The sequence below is a fragment of the Dermacentor silvarum genome, chromosome 7 (assembly GCF_013339745.2).
Source record: "Dermacentor silvarum isolate Dsil-2018 chromosome 7, BIME_Dsil_1.4, whole genome shotgun sequence".
Taxonomy (NCBI): domain Eukaryota; kingdom Metazoa; phylum Arthropoda; class Arachnida; order Ixodida; family Ixodidae; genus Dermacentor; species Dermacentor silvarum.
This window is the reverse complement of record NC_051160.1, coordinates 114,119,494-114,134,262: the sequence shown is the minus strand read 5'-3', so window position 1 is coordinate 114,134,262 and position 14,769 is coordinate 114,119,494. Positions and strand designations below refer to the sequence as shown.

The 14,769-nt window shown below is 49.2% G+C and overlaps 2 protein-coding genes across 2 annotated transcripts in view; one reads left to right on the top strand and one right to left on the bottom strand.

The window, feature by feature from the left end:
- LOC119458362 (organic cation transporter protein) overlaps window positions 1–5,464 on the top strand; it is a 207,726-nt gene extending 202,262 nt beyond the window's left edge. Inside the window, exon 11 of the mRNA XM_049671124.1 lies at window positions 4,966–5,464. Within this exon, the coding sequence (XP_049527081.1) occupies window positions 4,966–5,032 (67 nt within the window). The 3' untranslated portion in view covers window positions 5,033–5,464. The remainder of the gene's footprint in view (window positions 1–4,965) is intronic.
- Window positions 5,465–5,916: 452 nt separating this feature from the next.
- Window positions 5,917–7,739, bottom strand: LOC125946930 (translation initiation factor IF-2-like). Its single transcript, XM_049671125.1, has 2 exons — window positions 7,551–7,739; window positions 5,917–6,805 (listed from the first exon to the last, which is right to left on the bottom strand). The coding sequence occupies exons 1-2, from the start codon at window positions 7,565–7,567 to the stop codon at window positions 6,466–6,468; spliced, it is 357 nt and encodes a 118-aa protein (XP_049527082.1). The 5' UTR covers window positions 7,568–7,739; the 3' UTR covers window positions 5,917–6,465.
- Window positions 7,740–14,769: the final 7,030 nt, after the last annotated feature.

Sequence of the window (14,769 nt, the reverse complement as noted above, 5' to 3'; positions counted from 1 at the left end):
CTAAAAAAAAAAAGAAAACGAGGGAAGGTGATCGGCGAAGCTTTCATAAAGCAATGGTTAGTGAGGCTAAGCAATGTGCCCAAGGCTCCAGGGGCGCACTTAATATGCCATGCCAGCTCATTCTCGTTATAGGGATAGTTGCACACGGCCGACAACCTTCTGATACAGTGAGTCGACGATGGTTTTCGACCGCCATTGCCAATGATAAACACGGGCCGGCACTGTTATAGCCGGTCGCCTGCCGCATTACGTTCTTGTATGGTTTGTGTTGTTTCTCCAGCGGCCCTTCCTCATTTCGACGTATAGCTGCGTGCTGGTATAAGCAAGCAGTGTGTGCAGTTCCGGCCGTAACGTACACAATAGCGAAAAATGCATGTCCGACCTTACTAGCGCATTTATGACCGTTGAGTGAAAACACCTATCTTGTGTATAATATCCAGATTTATTCGTTTGTACTTCTGTACTGTATAATCATGTGCCTTGTTTGCCAAGCCCGGGAGTACAGACCCTGTCAAGCCTGATTAATGGTTTTTTGTCTGTACCCACCAAGGGTCATTAATTTTCATTGATGCTGAAATAAAATGATTGATTGATTGAAATTCAATAGGTAGTTCAGTGCACCTTAAACTCGGCCGCGGGTAGCCGTGTCAGCGGTTTGCCCGAATGTCACACTAATTTTTCACATACTTGAGTGCAGCCTAATTACATATTACATATCATACATACATACATACATACATACATACATATATTACATACATATCGCTCAGTATATTCAAAAGAATTTGTGCAGCTTACGCATGGCTAATATCTGTCTTTCGCCCTCATGAGCTACAGTACTGGTGTAAGGAGCTGCGTGACTCGCCTAAAGCCGTGTAGGCGTCAGCAACCACGTTTCTCGCGTTGAGGGTGGGATGCTGGGCAACACTGACGGCATGAAGCTTATAGGATCGCATGGCCTAATACAACGTTAGTGAGGCTACACTTTATCCGTGCAAGATGACCGTGTGGAATTGCTACACCAATACATACTAGAGAATACAGCGCTTCATGGTTGGCTGCCCCTTTTTCTTTCGTGTAGTTTGCTGTGACGTAATGCTTAATGGCGTAATACCAGAAAAAATTTGTAGTTCCTGCAGTCAACGCGTCTTCGCGTCGCCGGTTTCGTCAACGTCGTTTTCGCGGTCCAAGTGCGAAAACATGACAACGTATTCCACCTATATTTTTGCGGGGAATCAAGCTTTTGCAGTCGTAAGGCCAAGTCATGCGGTGAGAACGCTATGTGTGTGCCAAAACAAAACAGGATAACTAGTGAAACCTGTAGCAAAGCACGCGTGGCCTGCAAACTTTCTACTGGCTTCCTGCGGTCACCAGCATGTATATATATCCTTCGTGATGGTGGCGGTAACCGAACGTGTTCACGAGGTTGTCGGCATTACGCAGCAAGTCTCTTGTATTTGGCCAATGTTAAATAAAGTTTGGAGGAAAGTAGCATAGAAGTAACCGATTACGTTTGAGTAATTCCTGAATTACTTTCGCGGGGCAGGAATTGGTAACTGTAATCACACATTTTTAATGCGGTAATTCTAATTGTGATTCGTTACTTTTTTCTGGGACGTGTACAAGCCTGATTTATTTCGTTGTAGTGTTAACGCCTCGGGACGAGCATGTATATTCGAAGCAGGCAGTTTCTTGTACCTCACTCTTGCTTTGTGCTGTAGGTACCTCGAACGTAGCACAAAGTTGGAAAACTCACCACATGCAAGCTAGCGCAGTAGTTTCATATTGCTCATTTGCCGTCTTACCCTCCGCAAACCCTGAAAAAAAAGGAAGAAAAGAAAAAAAGACGCGAGTGGCACTACACAGCGCGACTATTATTTCACGATGAACTAAATAGGCTTTAACATTATTATACAATGCGTAATTAGCGTTTTTACCTCATTGTTCTTTCACCTGCAGCCCTCGACATGGATGTTTGATCACAGCCGGACCGCTGCTCACACATCTATTTCGCTTGAGTGTCCAACGCAAAGACGTCAGCTGCTTGCGACTAGATGGCTCACACGCGCCAGAGACGCTAATATGCAGCGCCCATTGCTTACCTAATACGGTGGCACTCAAGCATCACAAAGTAACGTCGCTCCGCGTGCCGATGGAGATGTAAGTACTGAGCGGGTGCTTCGTTCCGCAGCCCGTTCTCGGCTCAGCATCCTTCATACTCAACAGTAAGCAGCGGACACTAGATAGCTGGAAGACATACAGAAAGCGCTACATCTAGGCGGGACAAAGTAGGTATACCTCTAATTTTGTCCAAAAGCCTGTAGGGCGCAAAGCTGCTCGTGAGTATATCGTTGTTGACACCTTTCGCCGTGTGTTCGTACGTGCGAGTCATTGTGGGCAACAACTTTTGGGGGCCGAAAGTACGAAAACTTGAAGTTAAACATCAGAACACTTTCCTGTGGCAGTGATCAACACACATTCTGGCACTCCTTACCCAAACCTCGCCGTTCCCAGTGGCTCGCTGACAGGGATTCACAATTTACGCTAGTGTAATTTTAACGACGAAAAATGAAGCACTCTTTTTTTCATTCATTGAACAATGAACGTCGCAAAATAGTGGCAGCTTTGCCCAGAAGGCGATGAATTGATTGGGATAGGAAATTATTAGACAGCTATACGAGGTAAGATTAGTAGCTTGATCGGCGGTAATAACTGCTGCGAACATTCGCCTACCAATTAAATTAACCAGTGCGGTGTCCCCCGCGCACAGGCAAGATGAACGCACGTCACTCGATGACCGCGGACACTCGCTGTCAGAACGCTAGTGTGACGAAGAACGGCAGCAGCGGCGAGCGAATTCCCCTTCGTGCTGGCTTTTTGCTTTAACGCGAACTAGGCGCTCGAGAACAGAGCGCACACGACGCCATCAGCTATATTGGGTGGGCTAGCTTACGAGCTCACAGCAGATTGACTCGAAACAACACCACCTAGATAACACAAGGCCTGTTCACTCCGATCTATGACATCATGATACCTGGCCCGACTGCCATTGAATCTAATGGGGATGCTCCCGAGTACGCCGTGGTGATTTTGACGTCACCGCTTTCGTCACGCCAGCCTTGGCAATGGAAATTTTGGGCCAGGTAGCATGACGTAATGGATCAGAGTGAACAGGCCTTGTGCTATCTAGGTGGTGTTGGCCATACGCTGCCGCGGCCGGAGAACAAGCAGAGACGCGGGCAATCTTGTCCCCGTACCCCACCCTCTCCTGGCGTGGGCACACCTCCTCCCCCCCCCCCCCCCCCCAGCGCCGAAAGTCGGCGCGCGCCCTCCCGGCCTTCTTCCCTTACGCGCGCGAGAAGACACCGCAGTAGCATGCCATAATCCCTCTCGACTCACCCACAAATGCTTTTTCCTCGCACCTACAGCATACGGCGCGCGGCCGCGATCCTATCGAACTTAACCATCATACAGAACCTCGCGGCGACACCGACGGTGGAAATTGAGTTGGAGTGTCCATGTAGTTGCTGTCGCAGTAAAACGCAAGCCACTTCTCAGGGGGAATCAGGGTACAGCGATGATCTAGGCCCGGAACTGGAAGTGGCGCAGCAAATTACGTGCCATCTTGCTATCCATCGACTGAATGGAAATACGTGCACCAAGTTGGTAATTCACGATCGAATAATAGCAGGGCACACGTTCACAACAAAAAACGAATGTGCACACGCATACATCGATATACCGCGCCTTAACACAGCGGGTACGATCTGCAATTGTTGAAATCCTTAGCCTTCTTTGTGTGCCTCACGCACTTTTAGGGGGCTATCTATGGTTGTATCCAACCGTTTTCCCGCCTACTTGTATCAGCGGGTAGTTCGTGGTCGGATGGGTAGCACATCAGGCTGCTGTGCTGAGGTAACAGGGTTTTAAACCAGCCATCGGACCAACTTGACTGAGTATGTGGCAACGCGTACATACGTGCCGCTATTCAACGAATCCATTATTACACGTCCACATCGGTCACTGTAGGTGCGGGACTGGTTAGGTACTGCTGTTCCAACAAACTCTGACGCCAACTTGGGTAACTATTTATGTGCCACTGGGAATGTGCCGCCCTACAATGACGAAAAATATTCCTTAAATTTATGTTACGCTGAGCGGAATCGAACCCACGTCACAAGGGTTGCTCAAGGACAGCAATCCGACGCATTGGCTGGCTTTTATATGACCGCCTTTCACGGCGAGGCTTTGGCGAGCTGCGACATGAATGCACTGGGTATAGGCCGCTCTTCAATGAACGTTTCGCCAACTTGCGTCACTGAGTATGTGCCACTGAGTGTGCGACAAGCGAGGGAACAATTCGCAGCGTTCGCAGACACCGGCGCGCCACGCTTCTCGTCTCAGAGGCCACGCCCAGACTTCTCGGCAGCGCCACTAGGTGGCGGCAGCGTGTCCAGGAAGAAGCACGAGAGAGGGGCACGGTTGTCGCATGACGCGTTTCTCAGCGTTCGAACGCACCGGCGTGCCACGCATTTCGGAGGCCACGCACAGGCTTCGCGGCGGCCGTGATAGATGGCGCCAAGTGTTCTTAGGGAAAGCGCGGAAAAGGAATCCCGCCTAAGTACGCGCCTCATACATAGCTCGTTTCGACGGTAGCAATTCCTCGAGTCGCTATATTCAATGCTAACGCATTACCATCGACAGTCATCATGAGAAGGATTTTACCGCCATTGTTTTTCTCCTTTTCTCACTGTAAGTGAAGTTCGTGCACATATTCTGAGAGGGCATCTTCGGAGGTGGACGTATATACTGAACATTAGGGTAGCTACTTTGCAGCTAGTTAGATTATTATTGCCTTGTGAGCGTGACTGCAAGAAGGGTACCAGTCATTTCCTGAAGTGAACTATTATAGACAGGCCAAATGAGGTCTGTTTTCAAATTTCCACCTTTGTATTTGTTTTGCAGAGCCGCTGGCCCCGCAAGCTCCGCTGACCCCGCAAGCCCCGATCTAAAGCAAGTGACGCGCTTTTAACCCTACCAAACGACCAGAAGTGTTTATCCACAGCGGGAAACAGGATGCAAGACGGAATCATCGTAGCACTCGAGGCAGAGGCAAGAAATGGTTGTTACTCCACCCAAGCTTGAAGAAGTTTATGTACTGGCCACCGCCAGGCTAACATGTTTGTGTATATTTCCAGCACTTGTTGTTTGGCTAGTGAGTTAATAGTTTAAGAAACACACGGCTCAAAATAGGGAAAACACGGGGAATACTTTCACCTTGTTCTCGTGTTGCTCAAAGGCTCAAAGTAGTCGCATCAAATACAACGGAACCACGGCTATTATTAGGAGCTTTTTTTTCAAGCGCTTGAGCTGGTCTAAGGAGGGCTCAGGTGATCACACGAATTGCGCGAACGCCTGAATTCGTTTTTCCGCCACCGACAGTTCAAGTCATTGTTTGATTCAATGAAAGAGAGAGAGAGAGAGAAAACATTTATTCAGACCATCGAGGTCGTTGATCTTGAGGACGAGTGGGTGGTGTCCTCATTCCAGGACTCCACTGGCCATGGCTGCTCGACGTACTCGCTGGACGAAAGCTTATTGCCCCGCCAGGGTATCGCCGGTCGGCTGTACCTCCCACCGCTCAAATGACGTGTTAAACGTCTTTAAATGTTCAAGTTTGCCCCCGCACGCCCACGTGACGTGTAAGAGTGTAGGGCGTGTGTCGCCGCACCAGGGGCAGATGCCGCGATATGTTTGTGGGTATATTTTGCTGTATCTGTGTAGGTTTGGGCCCAGGCAGCACGACAGCACTGGGCCAAGCATGGTCCAATGCTCGCAGAAATTGGTACGAACTTTGGCCCAATCCTGGCATCATGGCAAAGTGCAGCCCGATCCAAAGTTCACCCACTGTTCGAGCCAAGATTGGCCGTACAGTTTGCCATTGTAGAATCCAATGTAGTTCAAGCATAGAGCCAGTGCACAGCCATCCTGTATCCAGTCTTTCAAGAACGTCCAGTGCTCAGCCATTCTGTATCCAACATGTTTCAAGAACATCCAGTGCTCAGCCATTCTGTATCCAATGTGTTCCAAGAATACCCAGTGCTCAGCCATTCTGTATCCAACGTGTTTCAAGAATACCCAGTGCTCAGCCATTCTGTATCCAACGTGTTTCAAGAATACCCAGTGCTTAGCCATTTTGTACCCAATGAGTTTCAAGAAAATCCGGTGCTCAGCCATTTTGCATCCAGTGTGTTTCAAGCATAGCCTGTACTTAGCCATTCTGTTGCTTGTATGCTAGCTTACTGCCTATACAATTAGTAGCGAAGAAAATGTGATGGAAATAAGTGCGGGAAGGAAACTTCCTGCAGACACACGCAAAGCGTAAACGAAAATATAATTTATTTAGTATACTATTTACAGTACTATTTTACTATTTACAATACAATTCTTGAACTGATGCAGGCATCAGTAGGGGTGCTCAGCTCCAGGGGCAGCAGCAGGAGGAGGGGCAGGGGCGGCAGGGGCTGCAGCAGGGGAAGGAGCAGGGGCAGCAGCAGCCGGATAGGAGGGGCCGACGGTGGACTTGCCAGGGACCTGAGGGCAAGGGTGGGGCAGGGAGAGGGCAGCAGTGGGCAGGCAATGATTCCTGCCCTGAAGGGAGGGATCATCGGGCTGCTCTGCTGCAAACGTTGCTGTGAAACGCCTCTTCCTGCCACCACCGCTGTCCACAGACCCTGGCAACCACTTAATGAAGTCCTGTGCTTGTGTCAGGTCGCCCCCCCCCCCCTTTTCGCACAGATGACATCTGCACAGAAACATGCAAAGACCACAATTAGTACATACAGCATGCACCGTAAAGATCACCCACAATAGAGCAGGCAACATTCAACAAAAGAAAACCTTCAAGAGACTTAGTGAAATAAGTTGCTAAGTCTTTAGCACACAGTTTATCTGACAGAATTTGCAACCGCAGCCAACCTTATTGAATCCGAGGTTCACAGCATGCTCAGCGGCGAAATGCAGGATACGCAAAGTAATGCTGCGGAAATTAAATGCTATCGCCTTCCCCGCCATGAAAATTCTTGATCCATTTACAGGATCTTCATCCCTGTTGCCTTCGTTGACATTCTTGTTTTTTCACCCTTACATAGCGTTAACGTCATCAGTGATGATCACACCATGTCTTTACTAACCGAGACATATTCAACTGTCTCACCCGCTGATGCTAAACGTGTAAGCTGCCTGGTGTGATGCAATTCATCGGCATGCTCGTCAAGCAATTCACCTAAGCTGCCATTGGTGCTAGTGCAGAGCACACTTTCGCAATTTCTGCAAGGGCAGTGGTGACTGAGTATGTGGCTTTCATTGTAAAAAATGAAATCAGCCAACAGGGACGCCCAAATTTCTTCGTTGTAGAAGTTGACAATTTATATGAAAGACACGATTTTGGCAAGGACAACCTCTTGTTATGCAAGCCATTTCGCTGTAGAGGAGTTCGGCTGTACACACAATACTTCAACAATGCAAAAGGATGACTGAGGAAGCTTTACCTGTGACTATCCGGCATAACTTCAAATTGATGAATGCCCTCTTCCCCTTCCCGCTATGAAGGCTGTAAAGCACTTGGACGGGGTGCGCCATTACAGCCTTCATGGCATACGATGCCACCTCGCGCAGTGACTTCCCTCCTATTTGCAGGAGGTGCTTGCGCTGCAAAATACAAAAATTGCCAGAGATGTGGAAATGAGCATTGTATGCGGCAATGTTTTCAAGTTGAAAAATCTACCCAATACTACCAGAATATAATTTATTGCCAAGTGAAGTGAATTTTTAGCTGAGTGCAAAGCAAAACATTTTTGCTGGAAGAGTTTTGTTACGCAATGCCCTTTAATTGTAAATGTGCTCTACAACACCTTAGCGTTACTGGAATAAACACAAACACGAAGTGCATCAGGTCTTGTCTGTTCTGTGCATTTCATGTTTGTGTTTCATAACCCTTAGCACAGTAACTATGTTTCATAGTAACTACCTCTCCAAGCTTTCACTATCACTTGTAAGCGCACCAGCTCTACTCCCGTGCAAATTCCCAATGCATAATTAGAGGATGTGACATTAGAGTGCAGGAAAGCCAGATCTACATACGTGTGGCACAAAACAGCTTAAAGGCATACCGACATGATATTTTCAGACCTTCACATTTTGCGTTAAAGCGACTGACAACCAGTTTTTAAAGACGTAGTTTTGTGGTAACCAAAAGTTAACCCTCAGCAATGTTTGCACCTGCAGCTTCGCAAATTGTGAAAGCAGCCTATCATTCTGCTTCACAGGAGTGAGTGCAACTGCAGTTAACTGCCTACATTTTGGCCTTTTCAACCACTTTTGAAGATATAAAGGTCGTACAATAAGTTTGCATTGTCGTACAGACCTTCTTACATTTGTACAGCGTTTTTCCCCCAAATACACACCTACATCATGGCTGCCTGGCCCCCGTTATCATTATTCTGTGGATAGACTTACCAAGCCAACTCATCAAAAACAAAGGCAGTGCCACTTTCACTACAAACGAAGGCTTATCAGCATATTGTAAGGTAAAAAAATAACAGAAAAATGTGGACTGCATTTCAATACTAATAAGAATACCATGAAACCCATACAATAATAGAAAGCCATGTGATAGGCCTCTTATTCATGGTAAATAAGGAACAGTGTCCTGAAAGCGTAGGGAGACGTAGACACACCCCAAGTGCGGACTTTCAACTGGTAAGTTTATTGAATGAACGAGTTCATGAACAGTTGAACTGCACATACACCTGGAAGGCAGTGAACAATTTATGACATGCACTCGTGGTTAGATCAGGTGATAATAAACAATAATGAATTAACCAAAATAAAAACCATCGCGCTGCTCCGCTGTCAACGATTTGCGTGGTCTAAAAAGGAAATTTCTTCTAAGAAGACTATTGCAGGCTGACTAATGCAACCTGGTCCTGCTTTCTGTATTCTATAGGCCTCGCAAATTTCATGCGTTAATTGGTCTGTGAGGCGAAAAAGAATCTCGGTCCGACAGAATTCTGCAGTGCACTCTCAGTCATGGCAATGCATTGCGAAATGCAAGGCGCAAACAGTGCATTTTGGTGCTCCCTGAGGCCCACGTTTACACACTGCCCCGATTGTCCCACGTACACTCGGCCACAGGTGAGGGGGATCCTGTACACGATTGCAGTGGCGCAAGGCAAACACACATGTTAGTGTGCCTTACAGGGCAGAAGCTACCGACTTTCTTTCTGGCTGAAAAGAACAAACAAATCTATGCCATGCCACGACCCCCCCCCCCCCTTCAACCTGTGCGAACGCTAGTGGATGTATGGCTAACGGCTTGCTTCTTGGTGCCGCATCTTTACTCTCCAAACTTTACTCTTCGCACAAGCTTTCCTTAAGATGCCAATAGCATGCTGTCTTGTGGAAAGTTCGTGCAAGAATTGAAGCATGCTATGGACACTAGCGTTCGCACAGGTTGAAACAAAAAAAAAGGCGGGGGGGGGGGGGGCGGAGGGGATCGTGGCATGGCATAGATTCTTTTTTCAGCCAGAAAGTGAGTGGCATCTGCACAGCAGTTACAAAATGTGTGGAGAAAGGTGCAAATGCAAAAAAGTCTGCCCTGTAAGGCACACTAATATGCGTGTGCCTTGCGCCACTGCAATCGTGTACAGCAACCCCCTCACCTGTGGCCGAGTGTACGTGGGACAATCAGGGCGGTGTGTAAACGTGCGCCTCAGGGAGCACCAAAATGCACTGTTTGCGCCTCGCTTTTGGCAATTCGGGTGCACTGCAGAGTTCTCTCATACCGAGAATCTTTTTCGCCACACAGACCAATTGACTCATGAAATTTGTGAGGCCTATAGAATACACAAAGCAGGACCAGGTTGCATTAGTCAGCCTACAATACTCTTCCAAGAAAGAGAAATTTCCTTTTTAGACCCCGCAAATCGTTGACAGCCGAGCAGTGTGATGTTTTTTTTTAATTCATTCTTGTTTAGTATCACCTGATCTAACCACGAGTGCATGTCATGAATTGTTCAGTGCCTTGCAAGTGCATGCACAGCTCAAGTGTTCATAAACTCATTCATTTAATAAGTTTTCCAGTTGAAAGTCAGCACTTGTGGTGTGTCAAGTCTCCCTTCGTCTACGTTTTCAGTGCGCTGTTCCTTATTTACCATGAATCAATACCAAGTTGTTCCAGTTTGCCCTCCTCTTCAGGCCACTTATGCATCTTCATGTTTTTGCCATGTGGCGCGCCAAGGGTCATTTTTCGCAACTTTTGGGGAAGAATTAAAAATATAAATCCCTATTTAATGAGAAAAACATGGCTTATTTTAACCAGTAGGATAGGTCATTTTTGCACAAGCGGTTTTCTCAATTCATGTTCCGAGCAGTTGTCTGTCTCTTTACGTGAAGGTTCCGGACTCTAAAACCCCAGAAATATACTAGCAAACCCCAGAGTGCACTAAATACCTCATTTATACTAGTTTTTCTACAGCCAGGTCTCGTTTAGCTTTCTCCCTCTCATAACGTCATGGCACAGAAGGCAACCACGTAAGACATCGGAAGGTTTGACACTTGCTTCGACTTGCTTGTCGAAAGGATGTTTTGGCTTCTACACAGAAGCCTTGTTCACTGACTATTATTGATTTCATTTAGCTACAACAGGCATATGGCCAACGACTATGTCAGTGAACAAGGCTTCATGGTGCAGGCAGAACATATAACCCCTTCAACAACACTATTTTCGTCTGCATTACATTCATTGTGGGTTTAAACTGGGTGGGAAAAAGCCTGTCAAAAACAAAACGGATGGCAACCAAGGTGAAAAAACATTAAACAATGCTATTTCCCCTTCACGGGGGCCATGTTCTCTCTATGGCCAGCATCTGTTTTTGCCATGAATGTTCAATGTGATATGGGGTTTATTGGCGTTAGGCCCAGCTCAAAGAGCACCCGAGCAGTTCCAGCCAAACGCCAGCGCGAGGCAAAAACCAGCGACACCGATCCGTTCGTCTTTCTCTTCCTCACTTCAGCAGCCATGCGACCACAGCGACGGTTGTGCTAACTTCGTCATTACAATGGCCCCACGAGAGAAGACTAGCCATCCTGGCGACTCACGGTGACGACACGATAGAGGGATCGTAATACGGTTTAAGCCGGCTGACGTGCACAGTCTCGCGACCACGACGCCGCAGATCGTCAGACAGCGTGAGAGGTTCGACCACATAGTTTACAGCAGATGTACAGGCGACGATCCGGTAGGGTCCGTGGTATTGAGCCAGCAGCTTAGACGAAATACCGGGAACGTGAGGCGGAATCCACAACCAGACGAGGGAGCCGACACGGAAAGTGGTAGGGCTCAGGTCGGTGTCATGTCGATTCCGCTGGTGGGCTTGACCTTCCGTCGTGAAGGTACGGGCAAGTTGGCGGCATTCTTCAGCGTACCTGGCTACTTCTGATATGGGTCGATATTCAGAGGCGTCAGGTCGGTATGGCAATACTGTATCGAGCGTGCACGAGGGTTCTCGTCCATACAATAAAAAGAATGGTGAAAAGCCTGTGGTTGCTTGAGTCGCGGTATTGTAAGCGTAGGTGACAAAAGGGAGAATCATGTCCCAATTGGAGTGGTCCGACGCGACGTATGCAGTGAGCATGTCGCCAAGAGTGCGATTGAAGCGCTCAGTTAATCCATTGGTTTGCGGATGGTACGCGGTTGATGTACGGTGGACGACGTGGCACTCGGCAAGCAGAGCTTCAACCACTTGGGAAAGAAAGACACGTCCTCTGTCACTGAGAAGTTCTCGAGGAGCGCCATGTCGAAGCACGAAATTGCGCAGGATGAAGAAAGCAAGCTCACGTGCTGTAGCGGCAGGAAGGGCGGCAGTCTCAGCATACCGGGTGAGATGGTCAACACCAACGATTATCCACCGGCTTCCAGACGTAGAGCATGGGAGTGGGCCGTAAAGGTCGATGCCGACCCTATCGAAAGGCCGTGCAGGGCAAGGTAAAGGCTGAAGAGCGCCGGTCGAGCGTTGCGGAGGAATTTTGCGTTGTTGGCATGCTTCGCAAGCACGGATATACTTTAGGACAAAGCTGTACATACCGCGCCAGTAGAAGCGTTGGCGCAACCTTGCGTAAGTTTTCAGCACGCCTGCGTGAGCACTCTGTGGGTCGGCATGAAAAGCAGCGCAGATGTCAGAGCGCATGTGACGAGGTGTTACGAGAAGCCACTTGCGACCACCCGGTATATAGTTGCGGTGGTAGAGCAGGTTGTCTCGCACGGTAAAATGAGAGGCTTGACGGCGGAGCGCGCGGGAGGGCTGATTGGCGGTGGAATCCGACAGAAGGTCGAGAAGGGCAACAATCCACGGATCCTTCTGTTGCTCCGAATGCATGGACTCGACGTTGAGCGCTGAGATAGCGGAGTACTGTGCCGAGAGAGACGCTGTATCGGGGGGTAGAGGAGAGCGAGAAAGGGCGTCCGCGTCAGAATGCTTGCGGCCAGACCTGTAGACCACTTGGATATCATACTCTTGAAGCCGCAGGGCCCAGCGACCGAGGCGGCCCGAGGGATCTTTCAAAGTCGACAACCAGCAAAGAGCGTGGTGGTCCGTGACGACATAAAACGGGTGGCCATAAATAAAGGTAGGGTCGGAACTTGGCAAGAGCCCAGACTATAGCCAGGCACTCTTTCTCAGTGGTTGAATAGTTGGCCTCGGCCTTTGTGAGGGTTCGGCTCGCGTAGGCGACAACATACTCGTGATAGCCAGGCTTCCGTTGCGCGAGCACCGCACCAAGGCCCACGCCGCTTGCGTCAGTGTGCACCTCCGTAGGCGCCAGGGGATCGTAGTGCCGGAGAATCGGAGGAGCTGTGAGCAGCTGGCGTAGCGTCTGGAATGCGTCATCACATTCACGAGACCAGTGAGACATGTCGGTGCCAACGGTGAGAAGTCGCGTCAAAGGTGCGATAACGGTCGCGAAATTGCGCACAAAGCGACGAAAATAAGAACAAAGGCCGATGAAGCTCCGGAGGGTCTTCAGTGACGTCGGCTTAGGGAGGTCGGCGACAGCTCGAAGTTTCGCAGGATCAGGGAGGACGCCGTCTTTGGACACAACGTGGCCCAAGATAGTCAAGGTGCGAGCTGCAAAGCGACACTTTTTGATATTCAGCTGACGACCAGCGTTCTTAAGACATGTTAAAACTTGGTGGAGACGTAAGAGGTGCGTCGAGAAGTCTGAAGAAAACACGACGATGTCATCCAGGTAGCAGAGGCAAATGTTCCATTTGAGACCACGAAGTATGTTGTCCATCATGCGCTCGAAAGTTGCGGGCGCATTACAGAGCCCGAATGGCATGACGGTAAATTCATATAGCCCATCAGGGGTGACAAACGCTGTCTTCGGTCGATCGCATTCGGCCATGGGAACCTGCCAGTAACCAGATCGTAGGTCCAATGACGAGAAGTACTCAGCGCCTTGTAAACAATCGAGTGCATCGTCAATGCGGGGTAAAGGCTAGACGTCCTTCCGTGTGACTTTGTTTAGGCGGCGGTAATCGACACAGAAACGAATAGAACCATCTTTTTTCGCACTAGCACAACTGGAGAAGACCACGGACTCTGGGATGGTTGAACGACGCCACGCTCGAGCATGTCATTCACTTGGTCGCTGATTATACGACGCTCCGCCGCTGAAACGCGATAGGGGCGTTGTCTGAGGGGAGAGTGGGACCCGGTGTCGATGTAGTGGGAAACACTGTTCGTACGACCCAAGGCGTGTTCCGTACAGTCGAACGAAGAACGGAAAGTATCTAGGAGAGACAGGAGTTGCTCGCGGTGCTCGAGGGAAAGGTTGGCGTCAACGCATGAATCAAAGACTTCGGTAGCCAATCGGGAGCTTTTCCGAAATGGTGTCATGGCGTCGAGCGAAAGGCCAGAAGAGGAGCCAGGCACGTCCAAAAACTCCGACATGTCAATAGGTTCGACACAGCCGAGGCACTCGTCGCGAAGCAGAGTCAGCGGGTATTGGAACGGGTTGTCCACTAGCATAATTGTTGTACCAGCGGCTACGTCAAGAACGGCGAATGGAAGTGCTAGAGATTTGCGGTGAAGAAAAACAGATGAAGGCGTGAACAGTACCGAGGCGTCGGGCGCCGATGGACACAACAAAGCGACTGGTGTTGAAGTGCTTGGTGGCAGATCAGTATCGGCGGCGACAATAATCTTTAAGGGGGCGGGAGAGGCGGCAGGCAGAGTGGTGTTGACGACAGACAGAGCAACTTCGGCACGGGCACAGTCAATGACGGCACGGTGGCGCGACAGAAAGTCCCATCCCAGGATGACATCATGGGAGCAGGAAGGCAGAACAAGGAACTCAATTGTGTAAACTACGTCCTGAATAACGATCCTAGCGGTGCATGCCGCTGAAGGTTCGATGGGCTCCGTGGTGGCAGTACGAAGTACAAGGCCAGAAAGTGATGTGGTGACCTTCCTAATCTTACGGCAAAGAGTCTCACGTGTGACGGAAACCGCAGCGCCCGTGTCGATGAGTGCGAATGTAGCGGCTCCTTCAACCTGTATTTCTATAATGTTTTGCGGCGATAGCGGAGGTCTTGGGCATTTCGACAAGCGTGCAGCTCTTGCCTCCGAAGCTGCAGCATTTAGTTTCCCTCGTTGGAAGGCGGGCGACGACGCATCGGCGATATCGAACGGTGACGCGGTGATGGTG